Here is an 18,879-nt window from a genome sequence, read left to right on the forward strand (position 1 = left end):
TACACACTGGGGTCAGTTGGGGGGAAATAGGGGAGGGACGGTGGGGGGTGGGGAGCTGGGGAGAGATAGCAAGGGGAGAAATGCCAGATGTAGGTGAGGGCGAGGAAGGCAGCAAATCACACTACCACGTGTGTACCTATGCAACAATTTTGCATGTTCTTCACATGTACCCCAAAACCTAAAATGCAATAAAATAAATGGTGGGGGAAAGAAAATGCCTGTAAATTTTTACATGATATAGTGATAACCTGTCCAATCAGTTCCTATCTTTAAACATACTTCAAGAAAAAAAGTACAATGAAAAACCCTGCCCCCCCAAAAAAGCATTCACTGGGAAGGAAAAGATGGATACATCGATGAAAATAAATGTGATTAGTAAAGTAAAATACCAACGAAGTCCTAATATCACTGGATAATTTCTTGTTTTTTTTTGAACTTTGAATAATTTGAGAGAAGTGTTTTTATGTATTGTTTGTTTTTATGTGCTTCTGAACTTCCTGATTCTGGCCGGGAACAAGGACACACTTGCCAAATACTGAAAGAAAAGATGTTGCTGATCACGGATAGGAAATACTCCAAGTCCCAGGAGATAGTCTGTTCTTAGGAGACTTCCACATCAAGTCTGCTGACCAGAGAAGGGCCATGAGACCACCACACTCATCGCTGGAGCCCACTCAGCACCAGGAAGTATTTGGGAGTTCTTCATTGCAGACATCTGTGCCAACATGGCACTTGGCATTCTTTTAAGTTCCAAGTGTTGTTCACTTTTTGTTTGTTTTTCAGAAAGGAAACGGATGGCAAAAACTAGACTCAGTCGGGAAGTGGTTGAATTGATTATATTATAGCCATGTTATAGAATGCTATTACTAAACACAGTAACTTATATTTCTATAGTAATAGTTAACATTTATTGAACCTTGGCTTTGTGCTAGGTAATAGATTAAAGTACTTTTCTTGAATTAACTCATGTAGTCCTCACAACTCCCTTAGATCAGTGCTATTCTCAATATCATCCTCTGAGAGACAATGCTGTTAAATTGCTTTGCCCAGATGACATGGCCAGTGATTATGAAGACAAAGTGGAAATTAAGGTGACTGGCTCCGCAGCCTGTGCCCTTAACTAATGTGGTGCAATCTCTGTTTAAAGATGTCTTGAGCTGAGCCAAGAGCCATGATTGATTGTTAAGGGAGGATGAGTATTATTAATACATAGTATTTTGAAACTATATCACAAAGTAAAAAAAATCAATGGCACGAAAAATGATCCATTCCCTCTGTGACCTTGGTAAGTCCTACCCCTTCTGGACTATATTCAATCTTCTGTTTTGTTAAGCAGGGATCTGCTCTGTATACCTCACAGAAGGTAGGAATCAAAAGAAATCACATGGGTAAAAATGGATAAAACTGCTTTTCCAATCACTTTATAATAAAATTCTATTTTTAAGAATATTCTTATCAATATTACCATATAGAACACATATAATGTGTTATATAAATTTGATACTGTATTATACTTTATAGAGCATATAAATCGTACTATTGATACTGTTATAAAAATCTAGGTCAGTGTTAAAGTGTGTTTAAAGGGAAGAACATTATTCTTTGATATGCAATTAAACAATGTGAATTAAAGGATGTTATAATCAAATGTAATTGGGAAACATGCAGGTTTAGCAAAATTAATTTTTTTAATTATAGAAATTCTCAGACCCTTCAATATGTTAATATGCACTGAATAGCCAAGAAAGTGAGATCACAGAGCATTTCTCAAATGCATTAGTCTATGAAACATGTTTTCCAAGTTTCTGCTGAGATGATTGTTTTGGGGAAAATAATTAGGTAGATACTGCTGTACGTGGAGCACGTGTGTGTGTAAAATGCCTAGAAATCCCCTAGCTCCATTCTCTGGTATTATAACCCATTGCATCCTTGTCTGCATGACTAGGTCTATACCTCTGGTTCTAATTTCCCTTTTGGACTGCAGACCAACTGGATGTTTATTCATTCATTCCACAAATATGTTTTTGTTTGCTGACTATGTGCCAGGCCCTGTTCTAGATGCTGGGAATATAGCAGTGAACAAAACAGATAAAATGTGCCTGCCTTTGTGGGACTGAGATTCTACTGGGGGAAGACAGACAATAAACAAAGTCAGTAAGTAAATTGTCCTCCATAAGTAAATAACGTTAAGTGCTACGGGGATAAATAAGCAGGGAAGGGATGAGGGAGTGCTGGGTGGACTGCGCTTTGCGGGAGTAGGGTAGGGCTGCAGTTTCAACAGGGCAGGATCTGAGAAGGCCACACAGAGGTGACTTGGAGCAAAGACTTGAATGAAGTGTGGGAGGAGCCCTTCAGGATCAGGGAACAGCAGATCCAGGACAACAAGGAACATGCCTGGTACTTTCTGAAAACAGCAAGGGGGCCAACATGGTGGAGCAGGGAGAGTGGGAGTGTGAGGAGGTGAGGGCAGGGAGATAACAAGTGTGGAGAAGGAAGTGGTAGTAGGTCTGAACATGTTCTTCTAAAATTCATGTCGAAACTTAATCTCCAATAGGTGGTATTAAGAACTGAGGCTTTTTGGGAAGTGATTAAGTCTGGAGGGCTCTGCCCTCCATGAATGGAATTATAAAAAAGGTGGAAGGGAGCTGGCTGGCCCCTTGCACCACAAGAGGATGCATACAAGGTGCTGTCTTCTGAGGCAGAGAGCATGCTTTCCCCAGACACAGAACCTGTTGCCACCTTCATCTTGAACTTCCCAACCTCTAGAACCACAGGCAATACATTTCTATTGTTTATGAATTACCCAGTATTTTGTTATAGCAATCTGAAGAGACTAGACTAAGAAAGGAGAGGAGTGGCAGATAGTTTAGAGACTTAGAGCAAAACCGAAGACAGGAGAATTTTGAATGAGAAAGTGACATGAACTGACTAAGGTTTTTCAAGGATTGCACTGGCTTCTCTGTTGAGAGCAGACTGTTGGGGTGTTCTATACATTTAATAGATCTGCAAACAAATGTTTTATCTTTTCCTGTAAACCAAGTCTTGTATTGCATTTCCCATTCCAACTGTGGCAAGTCTTGTTACTGTGCCCCCTTCTCTCTCTGCTGGCTGCTCCCAGAGATGGCTTTCTCATTCAGTGGTATAGACACTCTTCTAGGGCCTATGTGTTCAGGGGCCTCTCTGGAAAAGGGAGCTAAGCCACCATAAATATTCTCCTGGTTGCACAGAAAAGGCAGAAAATGAATCATGGCACGTGGCCATGGGTCTACTCATTCACAGAGTTGTCCATCAATTTTATAAGTATATAACATACAAATATGTGTATTTTAGGGAGAGGTGTGTTTTGAAGTATTTTATCTGTAAAATTAAACTGGGACCTTGCAAGATATGTCCTTAAAAGAAAGGCCTTGTAGCATGTATTCTTGATATTTGGAAAGGACTATTTGGGAAGCATATAAAATTCAGAACACATTGCCCAGTGGCAGAAATAGCCCTTGAATCCTGCCCTTCTGTGTGTGGGCCTCACTAACTCGTGATAGGATCAACTGGGTCATATATTAATTTGCCCAGTCAGGCCTCCACTGTGCATTTAACATACCCCTGACAGGCAGCAGTGTTTGTTTACACAGCCATCATACCGGCTAATTAAACTGAAGTGGAGATACTTTACAGAGATCATTTGATGTGTTTTTCCCAGCTTGACTGAAGTATAATTGACAGATGAAAATTATATCTGTTTATGGTATACAACATGTTGTGATGTGTGTGTGTATATATATATACACACAAGCACACCCTTGTAAAATGATAATCACAATGAAGCTTATTAATAAACGTATCATCTCACATAGAAATCTTGTGTGTGTATCTGTGTGCTGAGAACATTTAGGGTCTACTCTCTAATATTTCAAGCATACAAAATATCATTGTTGACTGTAGTCCAGAGTTTCAGAATTTATCCATCCTGTCGTCTGAGACTTAGTACCCCTTGAGCAATAGCTCCCCATTTCACTCTGAGTTATTTTTGTTTTGAGATGGAGTTTCACTCTTGTTGCCCAGGCTGGAGTGCAGTGGCGCCATCTTGGCTCACTGCAACTTCCACCTCCCAGGTTCAAGATATTCTCCAGTCTCAGCCTCCTGAGTAGCTGGGATTATAGGTGCCTGCCACCACGCCCGACTAAGTTTTATATTTTTAGTAGGGACGGGGTTTCACCATGTTGGCCAGGCTGGTCTTGAACTCCTGACCGCAGGTGGTCCACCTGCCTCAGCCTCCCAAAGTGCTGGGATTACAGGCATGAGCCACCATGCCAGGCCTTCACTCTGAGTTTTTAAAAAATCAAATCTGCCATTTCTACCTCTTTGAAAATTTAAACAATTTTTGCCTTTTTCCAGTTTTCTGATACTTTTTTTCACTCTTGATAATTCCACTAGCATTCTTGACAGGAGTTTTGTAAACATATCTGCAAATATCCCTTTTTTTTGTGATAATTGAACCCAAAGAAACAGTTCTTCATGTCCAAACCCAATTACTTGATTTTAATGTTTAAATTTGAAAACTGGAACTGAAAAACTATTACATATATATTGAAGTAATTATTTTGGAAATGATAAATAAACAGCAATGTCTATTCTTAGTTAATATTCATTGAATACCTATTCTTTTTTTTCTGAGACAGAGTCTTGCTCTGTCACTCATGTATTATTATACTGGAGATTACTATGACTGAGCAATATAAAGTAATGACAGTAATTTTTATGCTACAGGACGATAATCAGGGGGATAATTTCTTTTAGTATGAATGGCTTAGTTTTTCATAAGTGATATGCTGCTGCTTATAGCTTTACTCCTGTATGTATAATTGTATCTGTTGGATGGATTTGTGTACAATACATAATGTCTTCTACATAGAGCACAAACTTGATACTCTGTATTACTTCAGACATTCAAGATTCCACCATCTGTATCTTTCCAGGGCTCCCCTCTTATGCACTTTATAACACTCATAAAAAATAGTATTTGATTCCCAGTCTTGGCTGTCCCAGTGCCTGGCCACCCAGGAGGCTGAGGGAATTGAACATTTCAGCACACTGGAGACCCAGTCACAGCACATTGGTTGCGAAACTCTGATCTACACAATTAAGACAATACTACCTGGAAACAAACCTCAAACCTAGCTTACCCTAGGTTTGATTTTTTAGAATATATACTTCTTGAGGTTAACACACTTCATAGAATCAATGTTCAGAGATTCTTACTACTCATCAACAGCAGTTGAGTAAGGTGAGGTATGGGTCAGGGAAAATTTATAGTAAGAGTGAGTAGAAAAAGGGAACCATTATTTAAAACAAATGTTTATATTTCTCTGAACTGACATGAAGTGACTTAGAAACTAAGATAAGCTTTTGCTCACCTTTACCCTTCTAATCATAGGATTCTGCAGTTGTTAACTTGTTATCAAAACATCTTTTATTTTTGAAACTGGCCAGGAACTTCCCCACTCAGCCCCGTATGGGAGGAAGAAAGAAATTAGGCTAACATTCTACTCTCCTTCACAACCATCTATGATCAGTTGTTTTCAGTTAGATATTCTGATTTAATTGGACAGGAGTGAATCTGGGCATATTTTTACAGTTTCCCCAGTGACTTTAATGGGGAAATGCTGAGAACCACTGATGGCTATCTCACTTTGCAACCCAACCCACATTTTAAAGATCTCACCCAAAGCACAAAATAGAGAGGACACATGAGGCAAAAGCAAATAGGGCAGAAATCAAATATTTATAATATACATCATCTTTGGTTATTTGTGAACCATGCCCTGTTGGAATTTGGGCACTTTGGCTAGGGGAATGGATTAGCATTGCTCTGGTGAGTTAGGGGAGGCTTTGTGAAATGAATTGACTTGTAGAATATTTTGAAATGAAAAATGTAGTGATAATTGAGAGTATGAACTTCTTAGAGATTAGCATAAAGAAATAGGTGGTAGAGTGGTTTGTTTGGTGAGAGATAATTTGGGAGGTAGAGGATTGAGACACAGAGACAGGGAGATTAGGGCAACTGTGGTGAAAACTTCTTGGCCCTCCTAGGAGACTAGGTTGTTTAACAAAACCCAAGGCACTCTGCATATAACCTGATTCAAACGAAGAGGGTAACTGGCACACTTTTTGTGGACTGGCCAAACCAGAGCCGAGGAAGGACTCTGACAACAACGTGTACTCACACTCAAAGCAAAACGATAACAAAAGTAATAAAATGTACTACTGTTGAAAATACTTATGAGATTAAGAGCACAATAAGATGTAGGTTCATTTCATATTATTTACTACAGGGAAGGCACAATTCAAGTTCTAAAAACCAAAAAACCAGGTCATGATACAAATCCTAATTTTATTTTAATAGCAGCTGGGAAGCTATTTCATATCCCAACAATCCCTTCAACTAAAAGCACAAATTCTCTAAATTTTTAAATGAGAAACTTTAAATTTGTAGTGTTGCTTTGGCAATCACTGATCACCAACTTTACAGAAGACATTTTCCTGGGTCTTTTCTGGACCTCTTAGCATGGCTTACCCCCCAAATCGTGATGCTCCACAGGTCAGCCTTTGTCACAGCTGCATGAAGGGACCCAAGCTACCCACCCAATGGAAGGAGATGATCCCTGATTGTATCTCTGATGATTAAAAAAAAAGAACAGTCACTTGTGAGTCATTCAAGGCTAACATTAATACAGGACTTTTTGAGTTAGTGGAAAAAAAACCCAACCACCTCATTTGGTGTCTTGCAGTATCTCAAAGGGCCTACACAATCGCCAGTAATCACTGTGTGTATCACTAAGATAGAGGGTTGGAAAGAGAGATGGCTCTAGGAAAGATTATATGCCTGTGGTGGGGCAGAATATTGTAGCTCCTACAAAATAGCTAAAAGTGCCTTGTTCAAATACTAGACATAGAAAATAAGGAAGGAGAAAAAGACACACACAAAGAAGTGAATATTTAAAATGTAAGTAAGTTTTTCAGGGCAAGGCTTCTGCCTAATTATGACCAATAACTGTCATAAATTTGAAATGTTCAATAAATATTTTGCCATTTTATTTTATTCAAGTGTATGTTTTTCCACTTGGGAATATGCCCTTTATAAAGATGCATAAAATGTTCACTTTGGCAAACTCATTTCCATTCATTTCTTGTTTTTCAACATTCGGAAAATCTACAACGGTGTCAATATAACATTCTGATTATATTTTTCAACTTTCCCATTCATTTACTTAGTTTTATGCAAAAATAATATTCAAAAGATGGCCCCAAAGAAAATACGCTGAGTACCAGGGTCATCAAATGAACAATTGCATCTTTCTCTGAGAAGGCAGCTGGGGAAATGGACCAAATTGCGGGAGGTAGAAGCACTTGTTTGTAGTCTTCTCTTTTCCCCATTTTTAATAGCATGGAACCATTTATTTATTGACTGCTTGAAATAAATTCAAATAGAACTTTGTAAATGCGCTAGTCTCCGGGATGACCTACCTGATGCCAATCTTTTTTGTTATTTATGAGAGGGCCTCAGAGAGCTTGAAAGTCTTCTCTTTATCCAGAGGTTTCCGTTGTTATGAGCTAAAGCCCTTTTGTCTGGAAGAGGCGCTGAACAATAATTCACAAGCTTACAGTTCTCCTAGGACTGAGTTGGGACCTCAACATGTCCCACATTCAAATGGGCTTCCAGTGTAATAGAAAATGAGGCACCGAGGTTCTCCGAAGAGTTTTTCTCGTGTTTTGTGGTTTCTAGGTGAGCAAGAGTATTTGATAGGTACCCGTGTTTCATTGCTTTTTTTTTTTTTTTGGTGGGTAAGTGGGAACGGCACTGGCTGGGGACAAGGACCTGAGGAAGAGCATCCACTTCTGGAGTATTTATTGCTCCTTCCATTTACTTGGCTTCCCCTTCCACTCCCCCACCGCTGCCAAATTTTATTACCTCACATTTTTAAGTGACAGCTTTATTGAGATACAATTTACATACCACACAATTCACCCATTTAAAGCGTACGATTCAATGGCCTTTAGTATATTCACAGAATACGTGCAACCATCACCACAGTCAATTTTAGAGCATTTTCATCACTGCAAAAAGAAACCCCGGAGCTTACAGCTGTCACTTTCCTATGCCTCCAGCCTACCGCCCTTAGCCCTAAGCGACCGCTCTTCTACTGTCTATCTCCACAGATTTCCCGTTTCTGGACATATCCATAAATGGAAACAATACAATATATGGTCTTTTATCCACTTGACTTTTAATCCTATTCTGCCTTATGATATTGGTGGTAATGTGGTCTTCAAAAGTTTGAAGACTTTTAATGTGTCCCTGCTTTATCTCCTTCTAGGCCTGTGTTCTCCTGGATTCAGGGGCACCCAGCTTACTGCATCACTTACAGCACAACTTCAATGAGTGTTTGTAAATTTAGGAAGAAATAGTTGATGTTTGGCAGTTGTCTGTAATATTTCTCTAAAGGATATCCCATTGCTGCACTCCTCCATTGTGGGGTTGCCTCTTTCCTTTCTCTCTCTGTTTTGGTATAATAATGTTATAACCTGCTACAACTCAGGTCTTGATTTTCTGTGCTGAGTTTTGATGACATCAGTCTCCATCTGCTCCTAGCTCCATCCTGTGCAATTTTTCAGGAATGCTCCTTAGCAGCATTCTTTCTTTTTTGCCTCTTCCTTCTTTCTTGCCTATTAAATTCTCCTCTCCTTAAATTACTCCCCCCAAAATAATAAAAGAAATAAAAACCATTAAGAAAAACATTATGGACAAGTAGCTTCACAATGGAACTGGAAAGAGATACTAATATATGAGTAGATGCAAAAGAAAGGCATCAAGTATTCAGGATGCCACAGTACTAGAATATTCACCAAGTACAGTTCTTCACCTTCCTTCTGGAGAAGATGATACTGTTTAATTAGAAAGCTTTGCCGCGTTAGCATACTGAAAAGCAGGGAGTTGATGTTATTACTTTCTAATTGCTTGAGGCCTAAATGCATTTAGATCTCAAAAACCTGTTTATATAAAGCCAAAGTGAAAGTTAACTAGGCCTCATTTTTATGGAAGTGACTTAATTTCCAAGTCAGAATAAATTTTGGGGGAAAATATCTCTTGCTCTTCTTACTTTGTGGTAATCAAATTTAGGGAAAAACTTTTTTTTTTTTTCCTCTGCTTGGAAGTAAAAATGTTCCTTAGGGATATATATTTTATTATTTAAAAATTTTTCATATGTCTGTCACTGTGCAGATATTTTGAGGTACTATTTTTTATTAGCCAAAACTTCTGGTTCCCAGATACAGAGCTTTAGAAAACTTACTGGTTCGTATCAGATGGTGAATTAGTCATCCTCTGAAGTTCACTTGGACTTGTTCATGTTTGGTCCGTTAATCAACATAAGATGCCCAGCCATGCCACGATCAACAATTAAACTATAAAATTATTTGTTGTAACAATGTAAAGTGAAAGAGAAAGATGGTTTCTCTCCTTAGTGTACTGTCTTTCTCATTCTAACCTATGAAGGAAGAATGGGTAGATAAAGGATAGTATATAAGTAATGGTAGATATACCTTTGACACATAGAAACAAGGCCCTTTTCTAGTTGGCTTGTGAAGGCGATTTCCCCCCCAGAATCTGGCACACGATGCCCACAGTTTGGGTGGTGATTGGCACATTCTGGTGCCAATGGGAATAACAGCTGGCTTCTCAATATTCTTCTGAAGCAGCTGCTCTGTCTACCTTGGCACCGTATACACACAGCTTTGCTTGCTGACATTCTCAGGCTGTTACTGAGTGTCTAATAACAGTACTTTCCATTTTGTTTCTTATTCTGAGTAAAATATCTGCAACGTTAATCCTTAGTCAAAGGAGACGTAACTAAAATTCACCCTTGGAGAAAATGCACATTCATAATCAGATTGGTGTCAAGGTTTTTGAAAATTATTGTGGATGTGTTGATGGGGGACAGATAAACTGGATTTTCACATACACCACTATTGGGATGTGTGTCTTTTTGAAAAGCTTTAATATGGGGGCAGAGTGGCTTAAGAGTAGGCGAGTGAAGAAAAAAAACCAGACAGAATAAGAAAATATTTAAAAACCATTAAGAAAGGGGTTTCCTCATTCAGGTTGGGCCCCCCCTCCCTCTGTCTCTGTACAGGGGGAGCTTCTTCCTTCTTTCTTGCCTATTCTCTACTCCTTAAATCCTCCCCCTCAAAATAATAAATAAAAACCATTAAGAAAAGCATTAGATACTGAATAGACAAGCAGCTTCACAATGGAACTAGAAAGGCCCACTAATATAAGCATAGATGCAAAAGAAAGGTATTGAGTATTCAGGATGACACAGAGTACTAGAATATTCGCCAACTACAGGAGTTATAACTCCAGTTACCCAGACATGCAATCCAAATATGGAAAACAGAATGAGGAGAATTCTCCTTCGATTAAGAGACATTTTGGTGGGAACTATTAGAAAGTACCACAGAATAACTATCTGTTGGGCAAAGGTTAAAAACACCTACGCAAGAAAGAAGCACAGTCTGGAGAAACTGCAAAACTTGGCCAACAAACCAAAACCCTAAGAGTATGATGGGCAAACATTCTGAGGGTGAGTAATCCAAAGAACCCACAAAGCTCAGTGCTTAATAATGACCCGAAGGTGTCATGAATTGTGAAATACTGCTTGAGCCTGCAGTGCTGTTGGCCTGCGCTGCTCAATCACACTCTCCTCTCCATGTGGCCCAGTGAGTTATGGTCCCATCCAGGGATTAATGTGGGGTCAATGACTTCCCGGTATTGGAAGTGGAGCTGTCCTGGACAATGTGTGAGAGCTTTGTCAATTCCCTGCGCTTCTCAATATTGACTTTTCTTTCCACTACTTCGCCTCCACTCTTTGCCTTCGGTGCTGCATCCCCAGATAGCCAGCAACCTACTGATAAAAGTCAAGGTTTCCATATCTGCCTGCGATGTTAACTGATTCCATCAACCAAAAGTCAGCCAGGCACGGAGTTGTTTCTCTGAACACTCAGCCCCCTCCGGTGCATTAGAATAGCAAGACAAACTGGGCTACCAGGCTTAGAAGTTTTTGCTTTTGCTTTTCACAAATCCCCATACATTTCAAAACAGATACTAGGACAGCACTTTGACATAAGAATGCAAAGCCAAGACACAGAAAAGAATATCCTGACTCATTTTCTATGTGAGGTTTCCAGCAAAAAGCATAATTGTTTTTTTGCCCTGGCTTGAGCATTGAGTGATTCTGCAGGAAGGAGTGGTAGACCTATTTTTCTTTTCCTGTCCCAGAACTGGGAAGCGAAGTCAGACTGCAATAAAATGCTGACCAACAAAAAGATCCTGTAATTCTGGTGAGCCAATTACCACTTTAAGACCCTCTCGAATGTATCTAATACGACAGTACATTTTGGAAGAGATCTGTCAGGCTCAACCAGGATAGGAAATACTCTGGAATATTCATCTCCTAGATGGGCCTGCTCCATCCCACCTGGCTCTCCCGCAAGTGCCAGAATGAAGCCCCAGGGGCCAGCCATCAGCTAGGAGTCAAGACCTAGAAGGATAGAGGGGTGAAGGGAAAAGGTGGAGGGGATGGGTGTTTTGAAGAAAAATTTTCACCACCTTGAAACTGAAATGAAATTAATGCCGCCACCCCCAAATTATTTGAAACCAATTCCATTCCTAGACTTGATTTACTAAAGCACAATGAAAATGTATTCTTAAAGGGAGAACCTAAAGATAAGTACATTTTAGATGCCTTGGTCTAAGATTCCCTTATCCAGTTCAAATACAATAGGATTACACAATTATGAGATGGAGTCTGGCAATTTGCCTTTTACATCTAATACTTATAAGAACACTATACTTACAAAATGTTTCACAACTACCTTTATTAGCTAAGCCTTAATTGACCCTCCTGACAGAGACTGCTAGTGTTTATCTTGAATCACAGAACCCCAATTTTTCTCCAACTATATGGCATATTAATCATTGAAGTAATAGTGTTGATCTATTTTTACTGCTATTGGACTGTGTAAAATTTCCCTTTCCTACTCTTTTCTTCCCTTCCTTTTATCCCCTTCCCCTTCTAGAGATTCTATTCCTAGAGTCCAACTGTGCCAATATATATTTTTGGCACAGTTCTGCAGATATTTCAGATGAAAGTAGATTTCAATTTGCATTAACTAGTAATTTTCCAAGGTATCAATTGATTGGGGATGGCATAAATTTGGCCATCCTGTGTCAGGGAAAGCTACTCAGTTGCATGGAGGTTAATCTAACTTTAGCGAATTGGGATATTTGGGCTTGGAACCCTATCTCAGAGGTTTGTGGGGCTTCTTGATTTCATATGGATAAATAACTTGGAGAGTTAGGGATCAAAATGGTTTCCTACAGACCTTACATAATGTCTCGGTAGTTAACTGAAAGAGGAATGTTTAATTTTGAAGTCAAATAAAAGTGTAGCATAGACAAGTCCTTTGCACATAGAACTCTGATTGGAGGATGATTCATTCTTATAACAACTCAAATTTATAAGCAAATTTCAGCAAGTACAGGCAAACAATTTAAATTTACAATGCTAATTTCAGAAATCATTTGTTGCTGATATTAGGGAGCTATGTCTCTTGTATCTGATGAGCTATGGCTTTCTGAAAAAAGGGAAAAAAGTCAATGTGGGAGGAGAGAGAGAGAGAGGAAGAAGGTGTGGAGAGAGAGGAGGCCCCAAAGAAAATGGTTAGTGACGGAGAGCCAATCATAATTCAGCTGTTCCAAGCCAACCAAAGCATCTGGTTTCTTTAATTTAGGACACTTTATACGAAAAGGCCAGTTTGTTTACACTGTATATTTTGAGTTATTCAAAATATCTTTTCCAAACCATTGGGTTTGCAGCTTCAGGGGAGGCTTTCAAATGTGGCTGGGAAGTATCCCCACGTCAGTATCACATGGCATGAATAATATGGAAAAAAAAAAAAGAAGAAAGCTACAGACATTTTAAGAGTAGTTAGCATGCCATTTCAGACTATTCTGCCTTTCTGAGAGAACTGAAAATGTCCCCAATTCACCCTCTAAAATGCATAGAGAAGCCAGTTTTTTCTATACAGGTGGGCATAGATGCAAGTAGTCATGTGCCCATGCTCAGGAACTTGAGGAGGTCTCCATGGGCAGCCCTATACTGTGTTCCAGAAATACCACCTGCCTTTTCACTCAGTGAACTGAGAATGCACAAAGGTATCAAATCCAAGCACTTATTTGGAACCCCCCTCGTAGGAATGTCAGGGTTCCACCCTGTCTTCTGACTGTTCTCTTACAACCCTCTCTCAGTGAGCGCATCACTGATAGGACTCAGTTATCAATTCTAAGTGACAGCTAAGCAGGGGCCTCCTAACACTGTCTTCCAAACCACCATTCTCACCCAGACTCCAGTCCTGGATTTCCCAATATTTCAAAATACTTCCACCTGGCTGTCCCACTGTCACCTGGATGTCCAAAACAGAATTCAGCCTTTTATCTAAACCAATTCCACTTCAATCTTTATATTTATGTAATTGATGCCGTCCTTTTCCTGGGCAAAAGATGTGCCCATCTGGGAGTTAATTTAAACTATTTTTTTCTGGTCTCATATGGCTGTCTGTTGTAGAAAACAAGTGTTTTACTGTTTGTTTTCCAACATTCTTTACATTTTAAATGTGTATCTTCTTTCCACTCCCATTGCTCTCACTTCATTTGATACTTGAATTACCCAATAACTTCCTGTCTGATTTTCCTGTATGTGAGATTGAAGAGTATATACCTAAAGGCAAATATCAGAAACACTCTTGAATGTTATAAGTAAACAGAGGGACTTTGCTCCACCTAGAAGAGACCCATTCAAGAAAACTCATTCATAGCCAAGGCATTTGGCTAGCCATTACACTCACAATATGACTGCAAGGCAGGTTCTTACCCATTTATCTTTTTTGTGGTCCAGGCAAACTGGATGACTGGTCTGAGCTGAACATCACAGCCTTTCCTGTGTCTGTTACTATTTGGCAAATCTTGCTGTCCTCTCCAGATGACTAGGTGATCAGATTATCAATCTTACTTTTAAGGTTAGGTAGAATAACAGAAGTTTAGACAGAGAAAGCTTTGCTCTAATTTCTCCAGTCTCTCCAACAGGGACTGTTCGACCTCCTCAGGTGCCGTCACTGCAGCAACGTGTGGGGCAACAGCAACAGCAATGCCCAATGGGAGAAGCAACTGAAAAACAGGAGGCAACAGCTCCATGGTGAGACGTTGGTCATGAGCACCTCAGGCCTCTGTGTGACACTTCTGTGGCCTATGTAATTCCCATTGACGTCAATTCCACATTATGGATACGTCAGGACCACAGGAAAGCACCTTACATTGCTTCACAAAGTTACTCTCGCTCAAAGCCATGAAGAAAAGCTTCTCAGAGTGTGGGCCTCCCACCAGCCCTGATAAAAATGCAAATTCATGGGCCCTGCCCTGTCTGACTCAGTGAATCATGAATTTTGGGGACAGGGCTCAGGAAGCTGTAGTTTAACCAGCTCTCCAAGTGATTCCTATTTATGGTCTAATTTGAGGACCACTGCTGAAATGTATGATAATAACCAGATATGAGCAAACAACAAATAAAAACATAAATATACAAAGAATATGGGCTAAAGAAGAGTTTGAATGTGGGTTCTATCTCTTATTGTATTTGCAGTGCTCAGCACAGAATAAATCCCCATAAACACTGTTGACTAAATGACTGAAAGGGTCTCATTTAGGCTGATGCCAAAATTCAAAATATCTTACCTAGTAAATGATGTCTTAGATTTCTTTGCCTATCTGTTTGTTTTGAAAGAGTCAGTGAAGTCTAGAAAACAGAACACTAATGTGAGTGGCAAGGCTTTCTAGAATGATGAGAATCAGTGGTGCTGCTCATAGCAGAGTTTGTCCTCTTTTCCTTGTCTTAGGAATGTTAGCATGTATGTCAGAGGCCAGAGTAGATATTCTGTTAAACCATTCCCTCCAAACAAAACTTAAAAGACTAGTTTATTTTTCAATCACTCAATTGCCCTTGGAAACCAACCTAATCTCCCTCTATTTATCCAATTGGTCATCAAATCTTGTTGCCTAATATTTATTGGATTCCTCTCACTGGGTCCTTCTAGATCTTCAGTAGTCCCCTCGTTTCTGAAGCCCTGAGGGACTGTTGTCACCATCGACTGTGGTGTTTCTCTCTCCTCATGTGTGTTCCCTTTCACTCCATCTCCCACAATCATGCCGCAGTAATCTCTCTGAAATGATGACCCTCTCCCTTCGTTCCATGTTAAAAGCCCTTCTATGACTACATCACCTTCAGGATGAAATAAAGGACCTCTCCTCATCTGACTCTGCCCAATTCTCCAGACTTATTTCTTACCACTATGCTCTTCCAACCTCATTGATTTATTTGTCCCTCTGCAAACATTGTGCTGGGATTTTTCTATCCACCTTCACAGTGTGGCTGATTTAGAGCTATGTCTTAAGACTCAGTTCAAGTATCCTCTCCTGAAGGAAGCTTTCCCAGACCACATTCCCCTCACCCCTTTTGCAATGGGTGCCTTCCTCCATGCAGCTCTCCATCCTAGCATTCATCACCATATCTTGCTTCTCTTTTTCTTTAAAGCTCCTTAAGGACAGGAGCCATTTCTTATTAACGCTTGTCAACATAGCACTTGGCTCTGTCCCTAGTACATAGCAGCTGATCAATTAATGTTTATTGAGCAAATAAATGAACAAATTGAAAATAAAACCAGTAATTCTTCCAAAGGCTGCCCCTTAGGACAGCGAGTAGATAGAGCTCCATGTCAAATGGGTATCTACTAAACAAAAATGTCTCAGAAGCAGAGATACAACAGTTCACAACAAATGAGAGATGATTCCACACCTTCCTACAGACCTCAGACTGAACCACTTTGGAAACCCATAGAAACTAAAAATCTCTTTTCATGCTGTTAGTTTCTTCTACTCATATTTCTACATTCCTCCTAGGACTGGAGGAAGACGTGCTGAAAGGAAACCCCTGAAGGCCATTGTTGAGAAAGTTAAAATTTAAGTAAAGAAGGAAGAATAAGAAACTGTGAGAATGTTTGTTCTCATTGCCAAACGTTCAGCCTCCAGAGATTTAAAGCTGGGGGTAGAGAACTTGTGTGAATTTAGAGAGCATGTAACTTTACGTGCTTAGTCAAACTGAGCATAAATTCTAAGAAATTGGAAATTTATCTTCTCAAATTATTGGAACAGCTTGGAATTTAATTTTGCATTCTGTTCTCTAGGGACACAGGGACCCCGAAACGGGGAGAGGGTTATTTATTTGCTCAGCTTGAGAGCATAACACTGAGCACAAGGAGCTTTTTTTCTTCATTTATTTTTTTCCCCTCCTCGTGATAGCGTAAGACCTAGAGGAACTGCAGGTGGGCGGCTGGTTTGGATCCAGTTCCCAGACCTCACTGCTCTTTAATTGTCCTTGTTTTATTTATATTCTGATATTTGGAGTGATTTTCCCAGGCTGACGTAGAATGGGTCCCAATCTACAAAGGAGGACCTACCCTCAAACTCTCACACTCATTCTCAGTGACCAAGAGCTCTCATGTCCCAAGGAAGCTCAGTGTTAAGGGGAGTGTCATTCTGGTCAACAGAACAGCTGGAAGCCATGCCCTTTGAGAAGTCACTGCAAAGAGTGGGAAAATCTTTCTTTTTGTCTTCTTAATCCAAATAGCTGGTCTCTTCAGTTGTGACTTCTGACTGCTAAAGTTGGGATTTAGTCCTATAGACTGTTGGCAACAGTCAAAGATCAAAGTGCTTGGAAAACTCAGGTGTAGAAATGAAACCTCAGTCCTTACACTTTTTTTCCTCTCTCTTGCCTCTTTTACATACTACTTATTTTTTTTTTCAGGACATTTAAACATTCTCACTACCATGTACAATCTAAGATACCTTTTTGGTATCATTATTAATCTGGAACTAGGATGCTAGATACTGAAGTCTACTTTACAATGGAGGTTTGTAAGGGAATTAACAAGGACTAGAATGGATCCAGCAGGAGTAGAAGGGAAGGAGGCAATGTCTGATCATCAAAATTGTCAGATAGGCACTTTTGTCCTTTAAGTCAAATGGGTTGTGAAGGCTGAATGGTCTTAGTTAAATGTTGGAAAGTCTCCCAAGAATACAATTATTCATCAAACACCTATCCAAAGATGAGTGTGGCTCACATTAAGCCCTCACTGGCATGGGAATTCTTTTTCCTGATGAATGAGTTCTTTAGGCACTGCCTTTTTCAGTGGAAAGCCCTATCTTCTTTGTAGCTGACTCACAACTCTTTGCCCAATATTTCTGCAGAAGAGGGCCATGTGCCAGTGCTAAGATGTCAGCCTCATGTGATCTTTCTTTCCTCGATTTATCACTTGGCATCCTGGCACACTCAGCTCACATGTGGCTTGGCACTAGGTTTACATTCAACTGAACTGAACATTCCCTCCAGTAGCTAACCTCAATTCACCCTGGGATGAGATTAGAATCAGGAAGCCTGGCCAGGTTTGAATCAGCAGTGGTGACTCCATAGAATTTCAAATGATCATGGAAACCAGTATGCATCTACATGAGCTGGACTGGACTTCCAAACATATTCACATTCATTACCAAGTAGCTCAGCTTTTCAATAAACAACAAAAGAAAGTATGTCATACATTTGAAAAACAAAAATCCAGGGTTGATAGAACCCTTTTAACACATATTAGTGGAGGAATATTATACAATACCATAATAATTTTAAATATTTACATTTGTAAAATTCTGCCTTTTGGAATACCTCAAAGCTTTTATGATTAATATTCATTAGGAATACCTTTTCATTTTAGATGTGTGGGGTCGGGGAAGAGATCTGGGTATCTAACTGCAACGCATAAAGACTTTGAACCAATTCTTTTATTTTGAGCATTCTCCCAGCTGTCTTGTCTCCTGTCTTTACATTTCCTTGCTGCCTTCACTTCCTGAGACTTTCTAAGGTTTGGGGGCACACATTCGCTTATTTTTATTTTTTGAGATGGAGTCTTGCTCTGTGGCCCAGCCTAGAGTGCAATGGCATGATCTCTGCTCACTGCAGCTTCCGCCTCCTCGGTTCAAGCAATTCTCCTGCCTTAGCCTCCCGAGTAGCTGGGATTACAGGCGACTACCACCACACCTGACTAATTTTCACATTTTTAGTAGAAACAGGGTTTTAACACATTGGCCAGGCTGGTCTCGAACTCCTGACCTCTCAAGTAATCCACAAACCTTGGCCTCCCAAAGTGCTGGGATTACAGGCGTGACCCACCACACCTGGCTGGATCAATTTATTTTTTTTTAGGCTTCTCTATTCTGCAGGCACTTAGTGATACCAGGAAGTAATAACTCAGTCACTATTCATCTATCCACTTTCCATCTTCCCATTGTACCTCTGCTGATTGATGTTTCCTTTTCCACTCTGTATTCTTGTGAGTTCATTCATTTTTTATTGTTATTCTATGAAAGGCTTTGGGGACAAGCAGGTATATTCAACCTACCACATTTATCTGCCCTATAAAAAATGGAGACAAAGCATGTCATCACTGCAAAGATGCAGAAGTCAAGCCACAGAAAATAAGATAATCAAAATCCTAGGTAAAGGAGCAGTGTCGTTAGGGTTAGATTTTGCTTTCTGTTGCTTGACTAGCCGTGCCTCCTCTTGAGGCATTGTTCTGTGAGGATTTGTTATGTAACCCAGGTCGTTCTTCTCAGCAGTGAGTACCTTTCTCAGGGATCACTCAAATAAGAGGAGCTCCAAGAAGAGG

At 39.8% G+C, this 18,879-nt stretch overlaps 1 protein-coding gene across 4 annotated transcripts in view; it reads right to left on the reverse strand.

Moving 5' to 3' along the window:
- Nucleotides 1-18,879, reverse strand: part of PDE7B (phosphodiesterase 7B) — a 336,838-nt gene that overhangs the window by 102,887 nt on the left and 215,072 nt on the right. The window contains exon 1 of one of the 4 annotated variants that reach the window (XM_017530473.2): nt 13,986-14,185. The exons of the other annotated variants lie outside the window; for them this stretch is intronic. Within the exon in view, the coding sequence (XP_017385962.1) occupies nt 13,986-13,989 (4 nt within the window). The 5' untranslated portion in view covers nt 13,990-14,185. Of the gene's footprint in view, nt 1-13,985; nt 14,186-18,879 lie in introns of those variants that run through there. 4 annotated transcript variants of the gene reach the window in all.

This window comes from Cebus imitator, unplaced genomic scaffold (assembly GCF_001604975.1).
Source record: "Cebus imitator isolate Cc_AM_T3 unplaced genomic scaffold, Cebus_imitator-1.0 Scaffold65, whole genome shotgun sequence".
Lineage (NCBI taxonomy): Eukaryota > Metazoa > Chordata > Mammalia > Primates > Cebidae > Cebus > Cebus imitator.